Genomic DNA, 16882 nt, shown 5'->3' on the forward strand with positions numbered 1-16882 from the left:
TCCCTCCCTTTACTGACCTTTTTCCTCATTTCAGTATAGCTCAGCTTCACATTTCATTCACTTCTTCCAACCATTCAGACATAATATTCAGCCTGAATGAACAGTGTGTGTGTGTGTGTGTGTGTGTGTGTGTGTGTGTGTGTGTGTGTGTGTGTGTGTGTGTGTGTGTGTGTGTGTGTGTGTGTGTGTGTGTGTGTGTGTGTGTGTGTGTGTGTGTGTGTGTGTGTGTGTGTGTCAATGCAAATTATATCCAAATCTTTATTTTTTTACTGGTATAATAATCATATTGCTGATCATAATCATGATTGCTAACTGGAGATTGGAGCACATTTTGTTGGCGGTCACATCAGTGTTGATGGTAACCTGTTGTGATTATGGCTCTGAAAGCAGGATAGGCTCCAATCAGTGCTGCAGTTTATGAGAGGCTCTTCCACTAGGGCAACGACTGTGTCTTATTAAGCAGTTGAAAAGCTTCAATGCTACTTGAAATAGACACCCCCAAGTCTGTAGGACTCAACACCATCTATTTCCTCATTTAGTGTAAAATTGTTCAAATAAAGATAAATAAAAAGCTTGGTTTTAAGGACACATTTTCTGACATTTGATGATAAAATTACATGTATTAAAATTTTCCGATGTGACAATCCCCTTTGCAAGGTGGAAAAAAATAATACTAACCCTGGAGAAATCAAATTTCAGTTTTTCTGCATATCCCCTGACCAGTTGTACATCTGAGGGGTTTTCTGGTACGTGTCTGACCGGAAGCCATTTCAGGTGTGTCTTTGGCTGATTTGAGGAACGAGGGGTGTCGAGGGTGTCCTCACTTCACCTGTTGAATGTCGCCCTGCAATCATCCCTATTGCGCTGGAAGGGACGGAGGTCTGCATGTCTGATTAAGTCACTCGTGGAACCGTTCGCATTATTTTGTCACTTACATATTTCGCTTCGTTCACGAAATATGAAAAAGCATTTTGCCACCCGGCTGAACTCATTTTTAGATGGAGAGTTATTGGAAGAAGTTATTGCTGGTATACTTGTTCTAATAACAGTTGTTCAGAGTCGGTCAAATCTTTTGCATCCATTTGGAGTCGTGTCTCTGCTCATCTGGCTGAAGTTAGTATAAAAGTCACTCTCTTTTTAGCTCTGTTTTTAGACTCCTGAGGGAAATCTGTTTAGCCACTAAATGCTCCACTATCTTCACCAGATAGTTGCTACCTCTGGTTGTCTGTTTGAGCAGATAGCATACAGTGTACTTTTTTTTTTTCTTCTTCTTTTTTTTGACTGCTGCAGCTGAAAATAACGCTATGAGAGTGGTGTGACTGAAACAAAGTCATAAAGTTGTGCGCTGCAAAACCAAAACAATGAGCTGAGCGGTGTGTGAATGCTCCTTAGAGTTGGGGGGAAGTGCACATGTGTCCTTTTTAACTTTACATTTGATCCAATGTTATTATATAGAGATGGACAGTAGCGACTTTTAACAGTTCCTTTGATTCATTGTGGATTATCCCTGGATTTACTGACAAACTCACAGCAGGTAGCCACAAAAGCAACTGTAGCTGCAATCTGCCCACCTGTGACGATTAATAAGAACTGCAGCTGTGAAAATGTAATGGCCCTGTGCGTCACCACTGGCGTGAGATGGAGTTGGGCAATGGCAATGTTTGGATACAACAATTACGCCAATGCTGCAGTGTAACTCAGTAAACCCAGTAAAAACTGAGGAAGCAGGGATTTTTGAAAGGATAGTCGGTATCACCATCAAAGTGAACGTTCGTTCATATTATCTCACAGTCGTGCTACTGATTTTATTTACATTTATTTTAATGAGATGTAATGTGTTTGTTCTCTACTGTTATAATTGAGGGGTTATTGGGATTATGGGAAGAAGAATTTAGTGCAGATTAAGGGTTAAAGAGTTCACGTACTGTCGGTTGGGTAGAAGACCCCCGCCATATACACACACACACACACACACACACACACACACACACACACACACACACACACACACACACACACACACACACACACACACACACACACACACACACACAGTGGCCCGGAGTGTGAGGTTACGTATCCCTGTGCGGCTGTTTTTGTCAATGGATGCTCATTCATGTGTGTACCTGTGTCTCTTTCTCTGTCTCTGCGGGTAATGAATGAACCACGTACGCACATGTGTGTAAGCAAGGCAACAATGCAAATAGCACGGCCCGCTCGTTTCGTCTGGCTTTGACGTCACCAAAACCCACAGCAGCCGTTATCAGTGCCAGCAGGTGTCTGCTGTGTGTGCGGGCGTGTGAGGGCATTTGGAGTGATCTGATTGGTTTGCCGGAAAGTCCACCTTGATCGCCAGGGTGGCCAACCGGTAATGTGATCACTTGTCACTGTAAAAGACATGTGGACAGTGAGGTGAGAAACGCAAAGAGGATGAGAGAGAGAGAGGAGGGAGGAGGAGGGGGAGGAGGAGGAGGAGGAAGTGAAGGTGAGAAGAGAGCGAGATTCTCGCCGAGAGGCGTGAGAAAAACACCAAGAGCAAGCAGATGCAGAGAAAATCAGCAACAAACCGCTTACTGTGACGGCACGCTGGCGTTCTTGGGGCTAGTCTCCCTAGTGGCTGATGGGCGGCTTGTCAAATGTGCTCCTTCTCTAAGGGGCTCAAGGGCTTTGCCGCACAGCAGCGCATATCAATGTGATGGAGAACTCATTCACAACAGCCTCTTACCGCCGGGATGAGGGTCTTAAAACACACTTACAGCACAAACACACACACCGAAATACACACAAAGGTAACAATGGATGAATGGAAACCTCGGCATGGAGCGGGAGGGCGAAGGTGTGATGTGATGGTGGACGAGTGTATGAAAGGCCGCCTGATGCGAGACTCTATTTTTTTTTTTTTTTATGGCGTGAAAGATGGAGAGATGGAAGTAAATTCATGAATTGAGTCTTGACTGATGGCAATAAAGTATTTGACAGATATTCGCATGAAATGTTTAATCAGCAGAATAAGATTAGTAGAGCAATATTAAAACACAGTTGGACCTCTTTTTCTTTATTTTTATTGCTCCCATTGGTGTAATGCAGTCTCAGATTCCTTCCTATAAACCCGACTGCTGTTATTTTGCCACGTTTCCTTTTTTTGGTAATAATCCTATAAGCACTATTTAAAAGAAAAGACACACAGTGTATCACAAAAGGCAACAGATTAGCAAACTGGAAGCTAGCAGCTCCCCAAGGCGGCACTTTGAGCTAAATGTTAAACATTAGCATGCTAACATGCGGATGTTTAGCAGGTGTAATGTTAACTATGGGCACCGTTTTAGTTTTGCTTGTTATCATGCTAATGTTTGCTAATCAGCGCTAGACGCAAAGTACATCTGAAGCTGTTGGGAAGATCACTATGCTATGTTCACACTGCAGCCAAGTGTAGCCTGCTACATCATTGTGTTGCTCAAGCACTCGTTGACGTAGTTATGTCGTTAAAAAGCACTGAGAACTGGCTAGCGGCAAGAATACGTTTCTCTTTCCGTTTTTTTTAGACGGAGCGGAACAGTGGTGGGTAAAGGAAAGGGGACTGGAAATGGTGAAACCAAACGCATTTGATTGGTTGACGCTTCGCCGTTGAGGCCAGCTCAAATACGTTTTGTAGGGCGTCACGCGGTGGCAAGTGTCGGACATCAGTTTGTAGCTTCATGTCACCGGCTCCCACTGAAAAGGACTTGTGGCCCCTTGATTTGATGCTCGTAGTGTGAACATAGTTTTTTAGTGTTTCAGGTTGCATGCTTCAGCTAATTTGTTTGGATTTTATTGACCACAATAGCAGACAGTGTGTTTTTATATCAACTGTTTACCTCAGGAGTTGGTGGAGAACAAAACGGAGCTAAAAGACCAGTGAATATTGGACTTCCATTAATTATAGGGCCACAAAGGCAACTCCAAATGAATGCTACTGTTGCTCCGTGTCTGCTGGATGTGTCGAAAGGTAACTGTTTGCTAACGCTTTCACCACAAAAACTTCATAAGGTTGTTCCTCTGGTCCTTAAAAGGTGTCTTGTGGTCTTAAACTCAATGTTACTGTGCATCTAGCGGGCATAACGTTATAAATCTGGATTTGTGTCGGCTGCAGGTTACCTGAATGTTGCACAGGAAGAGATGACGGAGGACGTTGCAGAGGGAGCGGGGACAAATGGCAAGATGAGGATAGAGAGAAGTTTGTTTTCCACTAATGCAAAGTCAGTGAAGCTGATGGCAGATCGTCACAGGAGTCAACGCTTGGTTCAGGCAGATTAACTCTCAATGGGCTCATCTTCATTCGTCGCCCTGCTCGTCTCCCCGGCGCACGCACACACACACACACACACACACACACACACACACACACACACACACACACACACACACACACACACACACACACATACACACACGCTCATACAAGAACCGAGAGACGTTTTGCCTAATATTGTCGCAGTGATTATGATTGAGGAGCGTCCATTTTTATGATGCAAGAAACCAAAATGAGAAATTATTTTTCATCCGTAACAGTCGTTTTAAGTGAATGAGTAAAAACAATTGGTAATGTTACACTTGGCAGATCCAATCTCATTATCATTGCAGTGTAATTTTCTGCATGTTAAGATCAGATACCTGTACCTGCTGTCAATGAGCTCTCAAAGGCAAAAATAACTAAATTCATTCCAATTTTATTTAGGCTAGAAAAGTTGTTTTTTTCCCCTTTTGTTTGCTAGGTTTAATCTGGCAACAGCAAATAGCACTGAAAAAAAGGTTGAACCGGTACACTCTACTGACCCCTCTTGTTTGGTTAGCTCGAGCTCTCATACTTTGAATTTGACCATTGTTTTTTTGTTTTTTTTTATGTATAGTGAAAACCTATTTATTGTGAAATCTAGTGGGACACCGGCATAAATGATCAGCTTGTGACTCGCGTGCCCTTCTGTTTAAATGTGTTCACAGGGGAGCGTTTTCCGAGGTGGTCCTGGCCCAGGAGAAGCTGACCGGCCGGATGTTTGCGGTGAAATGCATCCCCAAGAAGGCTCTGAAGGGGAAGGAGAGCAGCATCGAGAACGAGATCGCCGTGCTGAGGAAGTGAGTGCCGTCAGACAAAGCACCTAAAGCCTCCCTAATTCTGGTTACCGGGGCAACTGTGCATCTCCTCTCTCTTCCACTCATCACAACCACCCCCACCCTCCCCCTCCTTACCCTTCCGCCCCCAGGTCACGATCCGCATCCCACCTACCACACATGCACACATCACGACTGAAACGCCTGTCTGTCTGAGCACAAAACAGCCGCACGATATCAACCAGAAGAATCCCGCGGTGAACTCTATTTGGATGCCGTTGTTGGCGTTTCAGTCAATTGAGAGGAAACGTATCGACTTCAATCTGAATTAAAACGAGACGAAGTTGGTGTTTCTACACTCTGCATTGAGAGACATCCGATTTTAGAAGAAACAAAAACATTGCCGAAACATTCCTGAGCGTCACACATGGACACACATTATATGGACATGGATTTTATTTAGATATTCATGATTCAACCCATCAGGGCTAGTGTACTGTATAGTAACAGACATGGCACACAATAACATGCAAGGGAGGCAAAGCATACCCTCAGAAGAAAAAAAAAAAAGGACTTGTCTCCCTTTTACACACAAGCGTGTGACCACATGATTACACAGAAATGTCATACTGGCCGGGCGTTATTCTATTAGATACAATAAATGTGTTCGTTCAGCCGCAAAGTGTAACATTAGAGAAAATGAAAATTGCCTCCTGTAATAAAGGAGAGATGCAGACTTTCATTGAGACAAATGAGTGTCATTACTGCAAACACAAGAGAGCGTGAGGGAGCACACTGGCAGTTTCTACCAGCCCGTTCACTGTGAAGCAGCGGGTCGGCTTTGGAGGGAAAGCTGATGACTTTACACAAATCAGGACGATGTTCTCCCTCAGCAAATAGAGCCAACACTTTCAGAGAATCTGCTGAAAGGAGATGATGGAAAGAATTCTGGAAAAAATCAAGAAGAGGAACATGAACACAAGCTACAGCACCTGTATTATAGTAGGTCAACGGCATCATCCTCATAGACATTTCTTCTTGATTTCCCATGATACAACATTTCCAGGGAGTGTCCCAGCCTGAGTGATAAAAATAGTCAGTGGTCTCATTACGTCATTAAATTAAAAATTAAAACGATATTATTTATATAATAACATTGTTTATGCATATATATATATATATATATATATATCATTTATTTATTTGATTAATCATTTGGTTAATTAATACAATTAGAAGTATAGCCACATAGCTAAAGGGGATGTCTTCAAATTATTTCTTTGCTTCTTTGTTTTTTCTTCCAACTCTTAATTGTGAAGCTCAATTTCAAGAATGTTTGTCAATTTCACTTGATAAATGACATCATTCTCTGCTCAAGGAGACATTACGCCACTGTATCTTTACATCGCAAATAGTCGTTTGCTGCCATATTAATGCTCTGATTCCCGTATATACAATAGAATAATTAATCAACGTATCATTTCAGCTCACTTCAGAGCTTTATGTGCTACAGTTCAAAAGATTGAAAAGCAAATAAAAATGCCACACATGACATCGTTCTGTGCACAGCAGTTCCATCTGTGCTGCAGGACTCATGCAGGAGAAATCCATGAATGAGAACAACTGGCAGGAGCATAAAGCCAATAATGTACGAGAGGGTTTTTAACAATGCTTCCTGGCTCTCCTCTGCCATTATACTCTCTTCATTATCTCAGGCAGGGCTTTAATAAGTGCACACACACACACACACACACACACACACACACACACACACATCATCCCTTTTCAACCTGCACGCCTGTGTCTGTGTGTATGAGTCACGTCTCAGCTCCGCGGTTCATCGCCTGCCTGCCGTCGAAAGGTTGCACGCTCCATATTAAGTGTTAGATGCTCACCTGCGCACCTGCTGTGTGTGTGTGTGTGTTAGAGAGAGAGAGAGAGAGAGATAGACTAGGGGGAATTACCTCTGTTCACAATGCAAAAGATGATTAACCCACACACCCACGCACAAAATCAATCGTGTTTCTACAAGGTATGAGGTGTTAGGATAACGAATGTACTCCCACACACACACACACACACACACACACACACACACACACACACACACACACACACACACACACACACACAAAAGGATGGAAACACCCTCGTCACAGAGCCGTAACCATGGAGAAACCAGGAGAGAACTGACAGAAATGAGCAGAGAGGTGAGGAGAAGATGAAAATGGTTTTGTGGCAAAATGGCCCTCTGTGATCGGAAGATTGTCGGTTCGAGTCCCTGAAGAATTTGAGCTGGGTGGAAATTTTTGTGCGAAAGTTCATCCTCGGCTTCAGAATTAGTAGTTTTTGCAAAAACGCAGCTACAGTCTTCTTCAGATGCCAACTAGCCTCCAGAAACCTCAAGGTCCCTTTAGTAGCTGTTCTGGAGCTTTCAATCATATCCCATGATCTTCATCAGCAGGTAACGTTTGCTGAGCAACTGGGCAAAAAATGAATAGCTTGGAAATCTACATTTCCGTGGCAACTAGGCCAACTCTATCTGCGGATGAAGATCATGTAGTGTGATCAAAAGCACCAGAAAAGCGACTGAAGAAATCTGGGTACTGAAGTCTGGATTGTAAGGCCACCCGAGGTGACAGTTTAGTTTCGTTAATAGGTTATTGTGTGACATAAGACGTGCTGCAGCTTTGAAATAAAACACTGATGGTCTGTCTTTGCTTTGCAGGATCAAGCATGAGAACATCGTGGCACTGGAGGACATCTACGAGAGTCCTGACCACCTCTACCTGATCATGCAGCTGTGAGTTTAAGCTTCCTGTCTTTTTTGTTGTTCATTTGCTCTCTTACTTGAGCTTTTGGGACTGTTGATCAATCTAGTTGATGAGAAAACAGAGCCCCAAATCAGCCACGTCCCTGGGAGATCATTCAATCAGGTGATCCAGTGACAGTAAGTTTTATGCTGAAACTTAAAGGGGCAAGCCACTGATTTTACACAGTGTGTTCAGTATACATGTGAAAACTTGTCAACATGTACACTTCCGCTATGACCAGTAGCGTTCATTTTCTGTTGTGCACTTCACACAAGAAAGTCTCTTTCTGAACCTAAAAGCAGGTTCCTCTGGGAGGAGAAGATAAATGGGACTGCATGCTGACTTAATAATCAGGAGAAAGTTGTGGTTCTCACAGCGTTTCCTTACTAAACCTGCAGAGCAGTACGAGTCAGCATGGAAATATGCTATCTACTTGCATTATGGGAAATGTAGGATTTTTGGACGTTGTTGTAGCTGGAAACATACTAGACTCAGATTATAGTGTTGGGATTGTTCAATTTTGAGGTGAGTGATCACTGGTCACAGAAAAAATTCCTTTCATCCGTTTTAGATTATTATTATTTATTTATTTTTGTCAAAAATACAAACTCTGTTTATTGTATGATTTGTTTTTGGTGATATTTTCCATTTAAAAAAATGGGAACATTAGAACTTTCCTGGAGAAAACCACAAGAGCAATATCTGTTGGAATACAGAAATCTTAAAATGACAATGTTTTCTTGAGTTATTCATGAAACACTACATATAAATGAGCCAGAGATTCATAATTCTCCATCTCTGTCTTTCTCACACGTTAAATCGTATTCTTCTGTCCGCCCACCCATCACCACGTACACACACACACACACACACACACACACACACACACACACACACACACACACACACACACACACACACACACACACACACACACACACACACACACACACACTCTTCACTTCAACGACAGCTCCACCGAGATGACAAAATCTCACACACGCACAGCCCACCCATCCTCCCACACACACACACACACACACACACACACAACACAGAATGCATCAGCAACATCTCCGCTTGATGGTCAGCTGTAGGGGGAAGCAGGATTGTGTGTGGTTCACCCATGGGTGCCCTACTAACCTCCTCTGCAAGGTTACTGCCGCTTACATAAGAGGAGAAGTTGGTCGGGCAGTTTGGCCCTTGTACTGGAAACATTTCAGTCAAGTTCAGGTGGAAGTCATGGCTGCGGATTACACAACAAGGGGTGTGTTTACAACCCGGCGTTAACGCTTTATCTTGTCTGCCTACCACACGAGGATCTTTCTACGTTAGCTGCGGTCAAAATACAGGAAGCGAAGGGTTTTGTTTTACGATTAAAAAAACACAACTTTTTCTAGTTTTGATTCAGGGAATAAACTCTTAAGTAAAAGCTAATATTTTACTTTTGAATGGAAAAATGGACTTCTTCCTTTTCCTTGAGATTAAACTAGTTTATTGCATTTTCTGTGCTCTAATTCTGGAGTTTATGTAGCAGCTGTATGTCATAATCAATAGAAATGGAACTTGGGTGATTGTTTAAACTTGCAGATTTTAGCCTGAATGAGAATTTACATTTTCTTTAAATTAGGCTGATGGATCAGTAAGCTTTAAAGATACCAAAGGTAGCATCATTCTCAGTAATAGGTTGATAAGATCTGGCTCCTATATAGGTTACTGTGACATATTACATCAGACCTCATCTGATAAATGGAAGTTTTAAGCGACATCACTGGTATTTAATGGTATTTATGTTCTGCACCAGTGACATTTTCAATCCAGGCTAAAGGCTTTCATCTAAAGAAAGCTGCAGTGCTTCTGCTGCAGATGTAAGGCTTAAGGAAATACAAACATCATTTCCCTGTAAACGTATATAACATTATCTGTGTGACCTTAGCTAATGTTAGCGACCATAAGCTACCGGTCATACCAGACCAAATAAGGCCGGAGCAGCAAAACACTGTGTTTTGAATTGACCAAAGTTGCAGTTTATTGCTTGTTAATTCGACAAGGCAAAATTTCATTCGTCCAAAATGACTGGGTAAAATTTTCATCTGTAGCTAGCTAAGCTGACAGTAATGATAATAGATGACTGAAGGAATTATCAGAAAAGAAATTGTCACAATGAGCACTATGGCTCCAGGTTTACACCCGAAATGATAAACCTAATGAATCGTGATTATTCATCGCGATCATTTATAGATTTTAGGAAAAACATTTTTAGCGTGCATTTAAAATAAACGGAGCACTACTTTTATTTTGATGTTGTGTTACATTCCTGCTAATGTGCAGATCTCTGCATGAAAATAAAACGCCAGTCCACAAACCAACGGGTGACGTCACGATGACTACGTCCACTTCTTATACTGTATACAGTCTATGAGTGCAGCGGCATGACAGTTCCCCAACAGTAAAGCCAAAACATAGTGATCCCCCAGTGGCTGTCTGTTCTCGATTTGATATGCAGTGGAGTTTTTTTACAAGCGGAGCACGCTTTTCCAACGTCAATATCCCAGTCGATCATGTTCATTTAATTGCGGTGAGCCAAAATCGTGATGATATCTGAATAATTGAGCAGCCCCAGTAAGCACACAGGTCAATCGTGTAAATTCAGCCGTTCACAGAGCCGAGGTTCCTCCAACACGTCTGCTGAGAAGTGCGTTACGTCACCTGAAATCCTCTGTTGGCCAGACTGCAGTCAAAGGTTTTACTCTGATTAAGCTGTTTACCTTCAATAACGTTAACCTTTTGACGGAGTTTCCTGTTGTCATGAATAAACCAATTAACAGTAGTTGTGTTGGCAGGCCAGCTGCCATCACCTGTTTGTCAGCTTTACTTACGGTGGGTAACATGAGAAGGAAGTGATCGTCCCTACTCAGTCAGAACTTTACTGGTAAATAATTTCTAGACATTATTAAAATTGTGTCCAGATTTAAGAAATGGAATCTCGTGACTTTGAGTGGGAGCTTTGCAGCAGTTAAGTGTATGTACTTCTCTCTGCTGTGCTGCATATACAGGTTGTCAGACTCAATAAAACATCATCTCAAGGAGTTTTAACCTGCTGCCTCATTTCTACTGCTTTCACCTCGCTTTTAGGGCAAAAGACAGTTTTCATTCTAACAAAGCACGACAGAGACGGTAACAGGAAAGACCCCGCCTCTGCTCCTCCGTCCCCCTGTACACCCCCCCATCCCTGTGTCTTTTCTCTCCTCTCTCACACCATCTGCTCTCTGCTCCCTTCACTTCACTGCTTCCTTTCCTCCCCTCTCGCACCTTATTTCCATCACCTCTCGCCTTTCGCTTGCTCACTTGCAATTTTTTTTTTTAAACGTTTTTTTCTTTCAAGTTCCATCTATTCATGGAATATGGGTCGGTTGCCATAGTTACAGGGTCAAAGTTAACACCTGCTTTATAACGTTTCATTGGGACCTTGAGAATTGCAGCAGGTGGTATTATCAATGTGAGAGATTAGTTGTGCCGTTGTTTGTGTGATATTTTTTTACTTATTCAGACAAGCTTTTGGATAACCTTTCTGACTGTTACAATTAATATTTACTGTGCCACTTCTCATTCTATTTGACTAACATTTTCACAGTGCTCTTTTAAGATTCTGCATCGTCTCATGTTCAGACAGAGCATCAGAGAGAGAGAGACGCTATGTTAAAAAATAGAAGGCTCAGTGTAAAAGCATCAGAAGAGAGAGCAGTTCAGGCTCCCTTTTCATGTGGCCTCAGCGCTGCAGGCTGTTCTTCCTTATGCTGTACACAGCAGCTCCGTCACTGTACAGCTGATCTGCTGAAACAGAAAGAATCTGTGTAGCTGGTGACGGCAATCTGTCATCAGTGCCTCAGCAAGCTCGTAGCAGAAAGTGAGGCTTTTCCAGACCAAACGCCACTGTAATAAGTAACCTCATTTGTTCTAATTATGTTCATTTACCTGAGATGTCAGTTTTTTGTTTTTTTTCAGCACACATGAATCTCATTTAGAAAAGGATTTAGTAAAATATTTTTTGGTGTAAATGCGGCATGGTGGATCGATGCAGTCTGACTGCGCTTCCTTCACTCCCGTTCATCACAGCCCGTCTTACGTAACCTCCACCGCAGGGAGGCAATCAGTCGGCGCCGCTATGAAAATCGATGCAACCGAGAGCAACGTGGGCTTTATATTGATGCTGTTTATGTTGCGAGAGGCATATTAGCCAAAAGGCGAAAGCATCTGTGGTGTAGTAAGTATAAAAAAAAGTATGCAGCATCTGACCTCAGAAAGGTTGCAAAAAGATAGACCTGTGGTATAATTTTTTGATTCTTATGTTATAGTTTTAAGTGTGTTTTTTTATTTATTGCATCACCTTTTGTTTTTGTGCATTCCCGGGAAACCTAAAGCAGCGGTAGGCAATTTTTGGGGTGAAATTACATCATGAGAAAAATTATCAAACCGTCTTGTCATTTAACAAAATTCTGACGTTCAAATTAAGGATTTCAGACAAATGGCAATTTTTTTAAATAGTTAAAATGATAGTTATTAATGTTTTTGTGTGATAAGCATTCATGGGAACAAACATCAACTGGATCAAAGAAAAGCAAACCAGAAGTGCAAGTGCAGCCTTTGAAGCGGTGGGGCAGCTGTGATTAGTTAGTCAGGTCCCTAGACTGTAATACACACACACACACACACACACACACACACACACACACACACACATGAAAATAAGGCTTTCTGTCAGTCATGATGCACAACCGTTGCCTCGAGACAGCAATGCGACCGCCTGCCTGTAAACAGATGAGCTGACGGAGGAGAGATGGATGTCGGGATGGTGAAGAAGGGAATGAGAAAAAGGAAAGCATTTATCCTGGGGGGGAAAAAAAGTGAATGCCGGAAAATTCATCTGCAGCTGTAGAAAATGGGGACGACTCTACCCCCAGAATCAGATGACTTAAAATGTAAATGTGCTGAACCCATAATGTACACAATGATTTAAAGCACAGGTGTTTGCACTTATTCCGGATAATTAGACTCCTCTCCGGTTGAAGAGAGATCAGTGTGGACATTGTGACATGTCAGAAGGAAAATCACAGGTGTAAATAAGACAATTACACACAGTGGGTTTTGTTTACGCTCATGTGCGGAACTCTGTCCTGAATTGAAACGGTGCCGCTCATATTTGGAGCCGACCCGCTGAAAGCGCAGTCTGCCCACACAGCGCTCAGAAGAGCTTTAATCAGCCTAGACAAGTGGAAACACCTGTGTGGATGGACAGAGGCTGTGGAGGGCCTTAAAATGTCACAGCAAAAATAAAAAACATAATTTTATTGTTTTCCATGAAGATTTTTTCTAAATGCAGAAATTGAGTTATTCACTTTATGCCGTCCGTCCATTTTTTTCGCTGCTGGTCCGAATGCATTTGTATCCCATTTGTAGCACTGTTAGCATTGAAAACAAGAGGGATATTTGGGAACATTCAGCAAAAAAAACACAATCGGATGGTTTTACAGAACCACACCCATCAGCCATCAGTGACTGGGAGGACAACATATGAAAATGGCCTTCTCCTTTTTAATTACCTTGTAATTACTCTGTGTGAAGATGAAGCTTATCCTAGCTAGCTAGCTAGTAACTAGCTACTAGCAAATCGATGGGTTCTTGATTCATTTTATGGTTAAACATGCATTGGATACCTGTGTCTTCCCCTTCTGGCAGTGAGAGTAAACAAAAACACTTTCGACATGTGATTTATATACAGCCAGCAGCTCCTCTCCAATTTTTTTTCCATAAACATCAGCGGAAATTTCCAATTAGGCCTTATTTTGATAAACTGATCACATATTGGCAATCTAAATGGTGACTTTCTCTCCTGAAAACTGATTCAAACTTAAGAACAGCTTTTTTTAAAGATTTAATTTTTTTGGCAAGTGCCTTGTGCCATGTGAAAGAGCCCTGGTTCAGGCAAAGAATAAGGTCAATACCACACAGGCATAGAGCCGCCCAAACGGCATATTCTCATCTATTAAATGAGACACACTGCATTCTGGGATTGTTATCAGAATTGGAATGCACATGCCATGGCTGCTACTTTTTTCGTTCCATTGAGAAATTTGTGATGGCCGGCGAACAGTAACTGTAGTGCTCTATAATAAATAGACTGGGGGACATAAATATATTGTAAGGATGCTGTGACCTTAGACCTCCTGATATTGTTTATTAGATTGAATGAATAATAAGATGATCTGAGGTTAATTTGACAATACCTCAGCCTCTTTTTACGCGTGACATTGTGTTTAGTGTGCGTACTTGTACGTGTTTAACTTTGATGTGTGACCTTGTATGTTTATCTCTGTGTTTTTCACGCTTGTCTCTGTGTGTATGCGCTTGCTTTTAATATGTTCATGTCTCTGTGCGTGTGCGTGTGCGTGTGTGTGTGTGCGTGTGTGTGTGCGGTCCCGCCCTCGTGTCTGCGCTCGTGTGTCTGTGTTCTCTTGTGTGGTTGCTCCTGTCTGATTGCCATGGTCTCCTTACGCAAACGCTTACGCAACCATGCAGCCTGGTGGCTGATCTCCCCTTTTGCAGTGTGTGTGTGTGTGTGTGTGTGTGTGTGTGTGTGTGTGTGTGTGTGTGTGTGTGTGTGTGTGTGTGTGTGTGTGTGTGTGTGTGTCTGTGTGCGTGTCTGTGTGCGTGTGTGTGTGCGTGTGTGTGTGCGTGTGTGTGTGTGTGTGCGTGTGTGCGTGTCTGTGTGCGTGTCTGTGTGTGTGTGTGTGTGTGTGTGTGTGTGTGTGTGTGTGTTTGGCCCTTTCTTGTCATTCCCAGAAATGACTGCCTCTGAAACCAAACATGTCGCTGCCCTCTTTGAAGAGTCAGAGGATTAGCAATTAATTCTAATCTTTTTTTTTTCCAGAAACTTCATTAGAGTTTAACTTCCACAGGCTCTAATCTGATCCGTCGCCGTGACGACGCCCCACAGATACGCTGTGCGATTGTGTGCATGCATGTGTTCGCCTTGTTGTGTGTCTGTGGTGTTTTATGTGCACATTTCTGGCCACTAGTGCGTATTAGTGCATGTGTGCATATGCCTTCATTATGCTTTAATGCACAAAGTATAAACATGCAGTATATAGAGAATACTACAAGGTTGGTTGGGTACTACTGCTCTTATTATTACTACTAGTAATATTACAAATACTGCCACTGTGTTGCTTACTTATGTCGACACATCTTGTACGGCAAATAGTCCACATTAACGTCTAAACATTTAGATTAGATGACATCGTGAGGTGAAGGAGGAGGTTATCCTCCAGCAGGGGGAGCAATGCGTCCGTACGGCATAAGATGAGCCCGTTCCCATCTGCTCCGACTGTATGTGCGCCCGAACAAGTCATTTCATGTGGTCTGGAGTCATAAAACATCAAACTAAATATTGAAAGAATCTGCCAGAGGGGATGAACTTTGAAATGAGTTTTTTCTCTGGGGTCAATTGTGAGTTTCTTCTTTTACCAGCATTGCTGGGTTCCATTCTGTCTGCACGCTGTTTGTGTGTCAGAATATATTTTTTATCAACTTGGTGGGAGCTTTGTCTCCTTTCAAGAACAAGTTTCACATTGAAAATTGAGCAAAAAGTACTAATTTCTGATTTTCTTTCTAATCAAATTAAAGGAAAACTGCCATAGTTTAAAGTACACACCACCATATGCATAAAATCTGAGTTTAACAGTTTAATTTATCATGCAATCAGAGCAGTTCGACCTGCATTTGCATTCCTCACAGTCCCTGTAACACCCAACATCATAGTTCTACTTTGAGAGGGCACAAACACTGAGAGCTGAACTACCAAAACCAGAACGATGTTTTTGAGAATCGATACGGTAACACAAAACGTAATATCGCCATTTTTGATATTTTCTTACACCCCTGCTTTCCAGGAATATGGGAGGATGCATTTTCCAACTTTTATCACACTTTGCAAAAATAACATGAACACGGTATGCTAAACGCTGCAGGGTATGTGAGTACTTTGTGTGTGTATAAGTGTGTGTTTGTGTGTGTGTGAGGAAGCACATTGCTCACAGCTTCCACACGCAGCTCATAAATTACCAGAGATCTTGACCCAGCAACACCCCCCACCCCCCAGCCTTTTACCGGTCACTGCCATGTGTGTGCGTGCATGCTAATGTTTTTCTTTTTTAACAAACATACACTGACACACACACGATCTCCTTGCCATTCCGCAGCGTGTCCGGCGGCGAGCTGTTCGACCGAATCGTGGAAAAGGGTTTCTACACGGAGAAGGATGCGAGCACGCTGATCCGACAAGTCCTGGACGCTGTGAACTACCTGCACAAGATGGCCATCGTACACCGAGACCTGAAGGTAACACACACACGCACACACACACTCCTCCGGTATTTTTTGTGGGTCTGCGTTGCGCCTGCCGGCTGTTAGAAGAGTGCTGATTGGTCAGAGTGACTCTGTCTCTCTCTCAGTCTGTCTCTCTCTGTCTCCCTCTGTCTCTCTCTGTCTCTGTCTCTCTCTCTGTCTCTCTCTCTATCTGTCTCTCTCTCTGTCTGTCTCTCTCTGTCTCCCTCTGTCTCTCTCTCTGTCTCCTCCAGCCAGAGAACTTGCTGTATTTTAATCCCCAAGACGAGTCCAAGATCATGATCAGCGACTTTGGACTCTCCAAGATGGAGGGCAGTGGCGATGTCATGTCCACTGCGTGCGGCACGCCAGGATATGTGGGTACGTTAGCCAGTCTTCCCTGGCCTCTCCTTCTTTTTCTTTTTCTTTCCCCCTAAAAAAACATTAGTATCCAGGAAACGAAGAGATAATAAACTGTTTAATAAAGGCTTGCTCTCCTAAGGGCTTTCCACTCTCTACACACACACATGTGCTAACGAGGGCAGATTTGCCACTTGAAACTCTTGATATATTTTTAAGCAATGGGTCCTTGATTTCAGACG

At 42.7% G+C, this 16882-nt stretch overlaps 1 protein-coding gene across 1 annotated transcript in view; it reads left to right on the forward strand.

The window, feature by feature from the left end:
* camk1da (calcium/calmodulin-dependent protein kinase 1Da) overlaps nt 1–16882 on the forward strand; it is a 45990-nt gene that overhangs the window by 15296 nt on the left and 13812 nt on the right. Inside the window, exons 2-5 of the mRNA XM_068717022.1 lie at nt 4978–5109; nt 7814–7888; nt 16157–16295; nt 16535–16661. Coding sequence (XP_068573123.1) covers nt 4978–5109; nt 7814–7888; nt 16157–16295; nt 16535–16661 — 473 coding nt within the window. The remainder of the gene's footprint in view (nt 1–4977; nt 5110–7813; nt 7889–16156; nt 16296–16534; nt 16662–16882) is intronic.

This window comes from Cebidichthys violaceus, unplaced genomic scaffold (genome assembly GCF_023349555.1).
Source record: "Cebidichthys violaceus isolate CVI_PGR_0920_01 unplaced genomic scaffold, fCebVio1.0.p SCAF_21, whole genome shotgun sequence".
Classification (NCBI taxonomy): Eukaryota; Metazoa; Chordata; class Actinopteri; order Perciformes; family Stichaeidae; genus Cebidichthys; species Cebidichthys violaceus.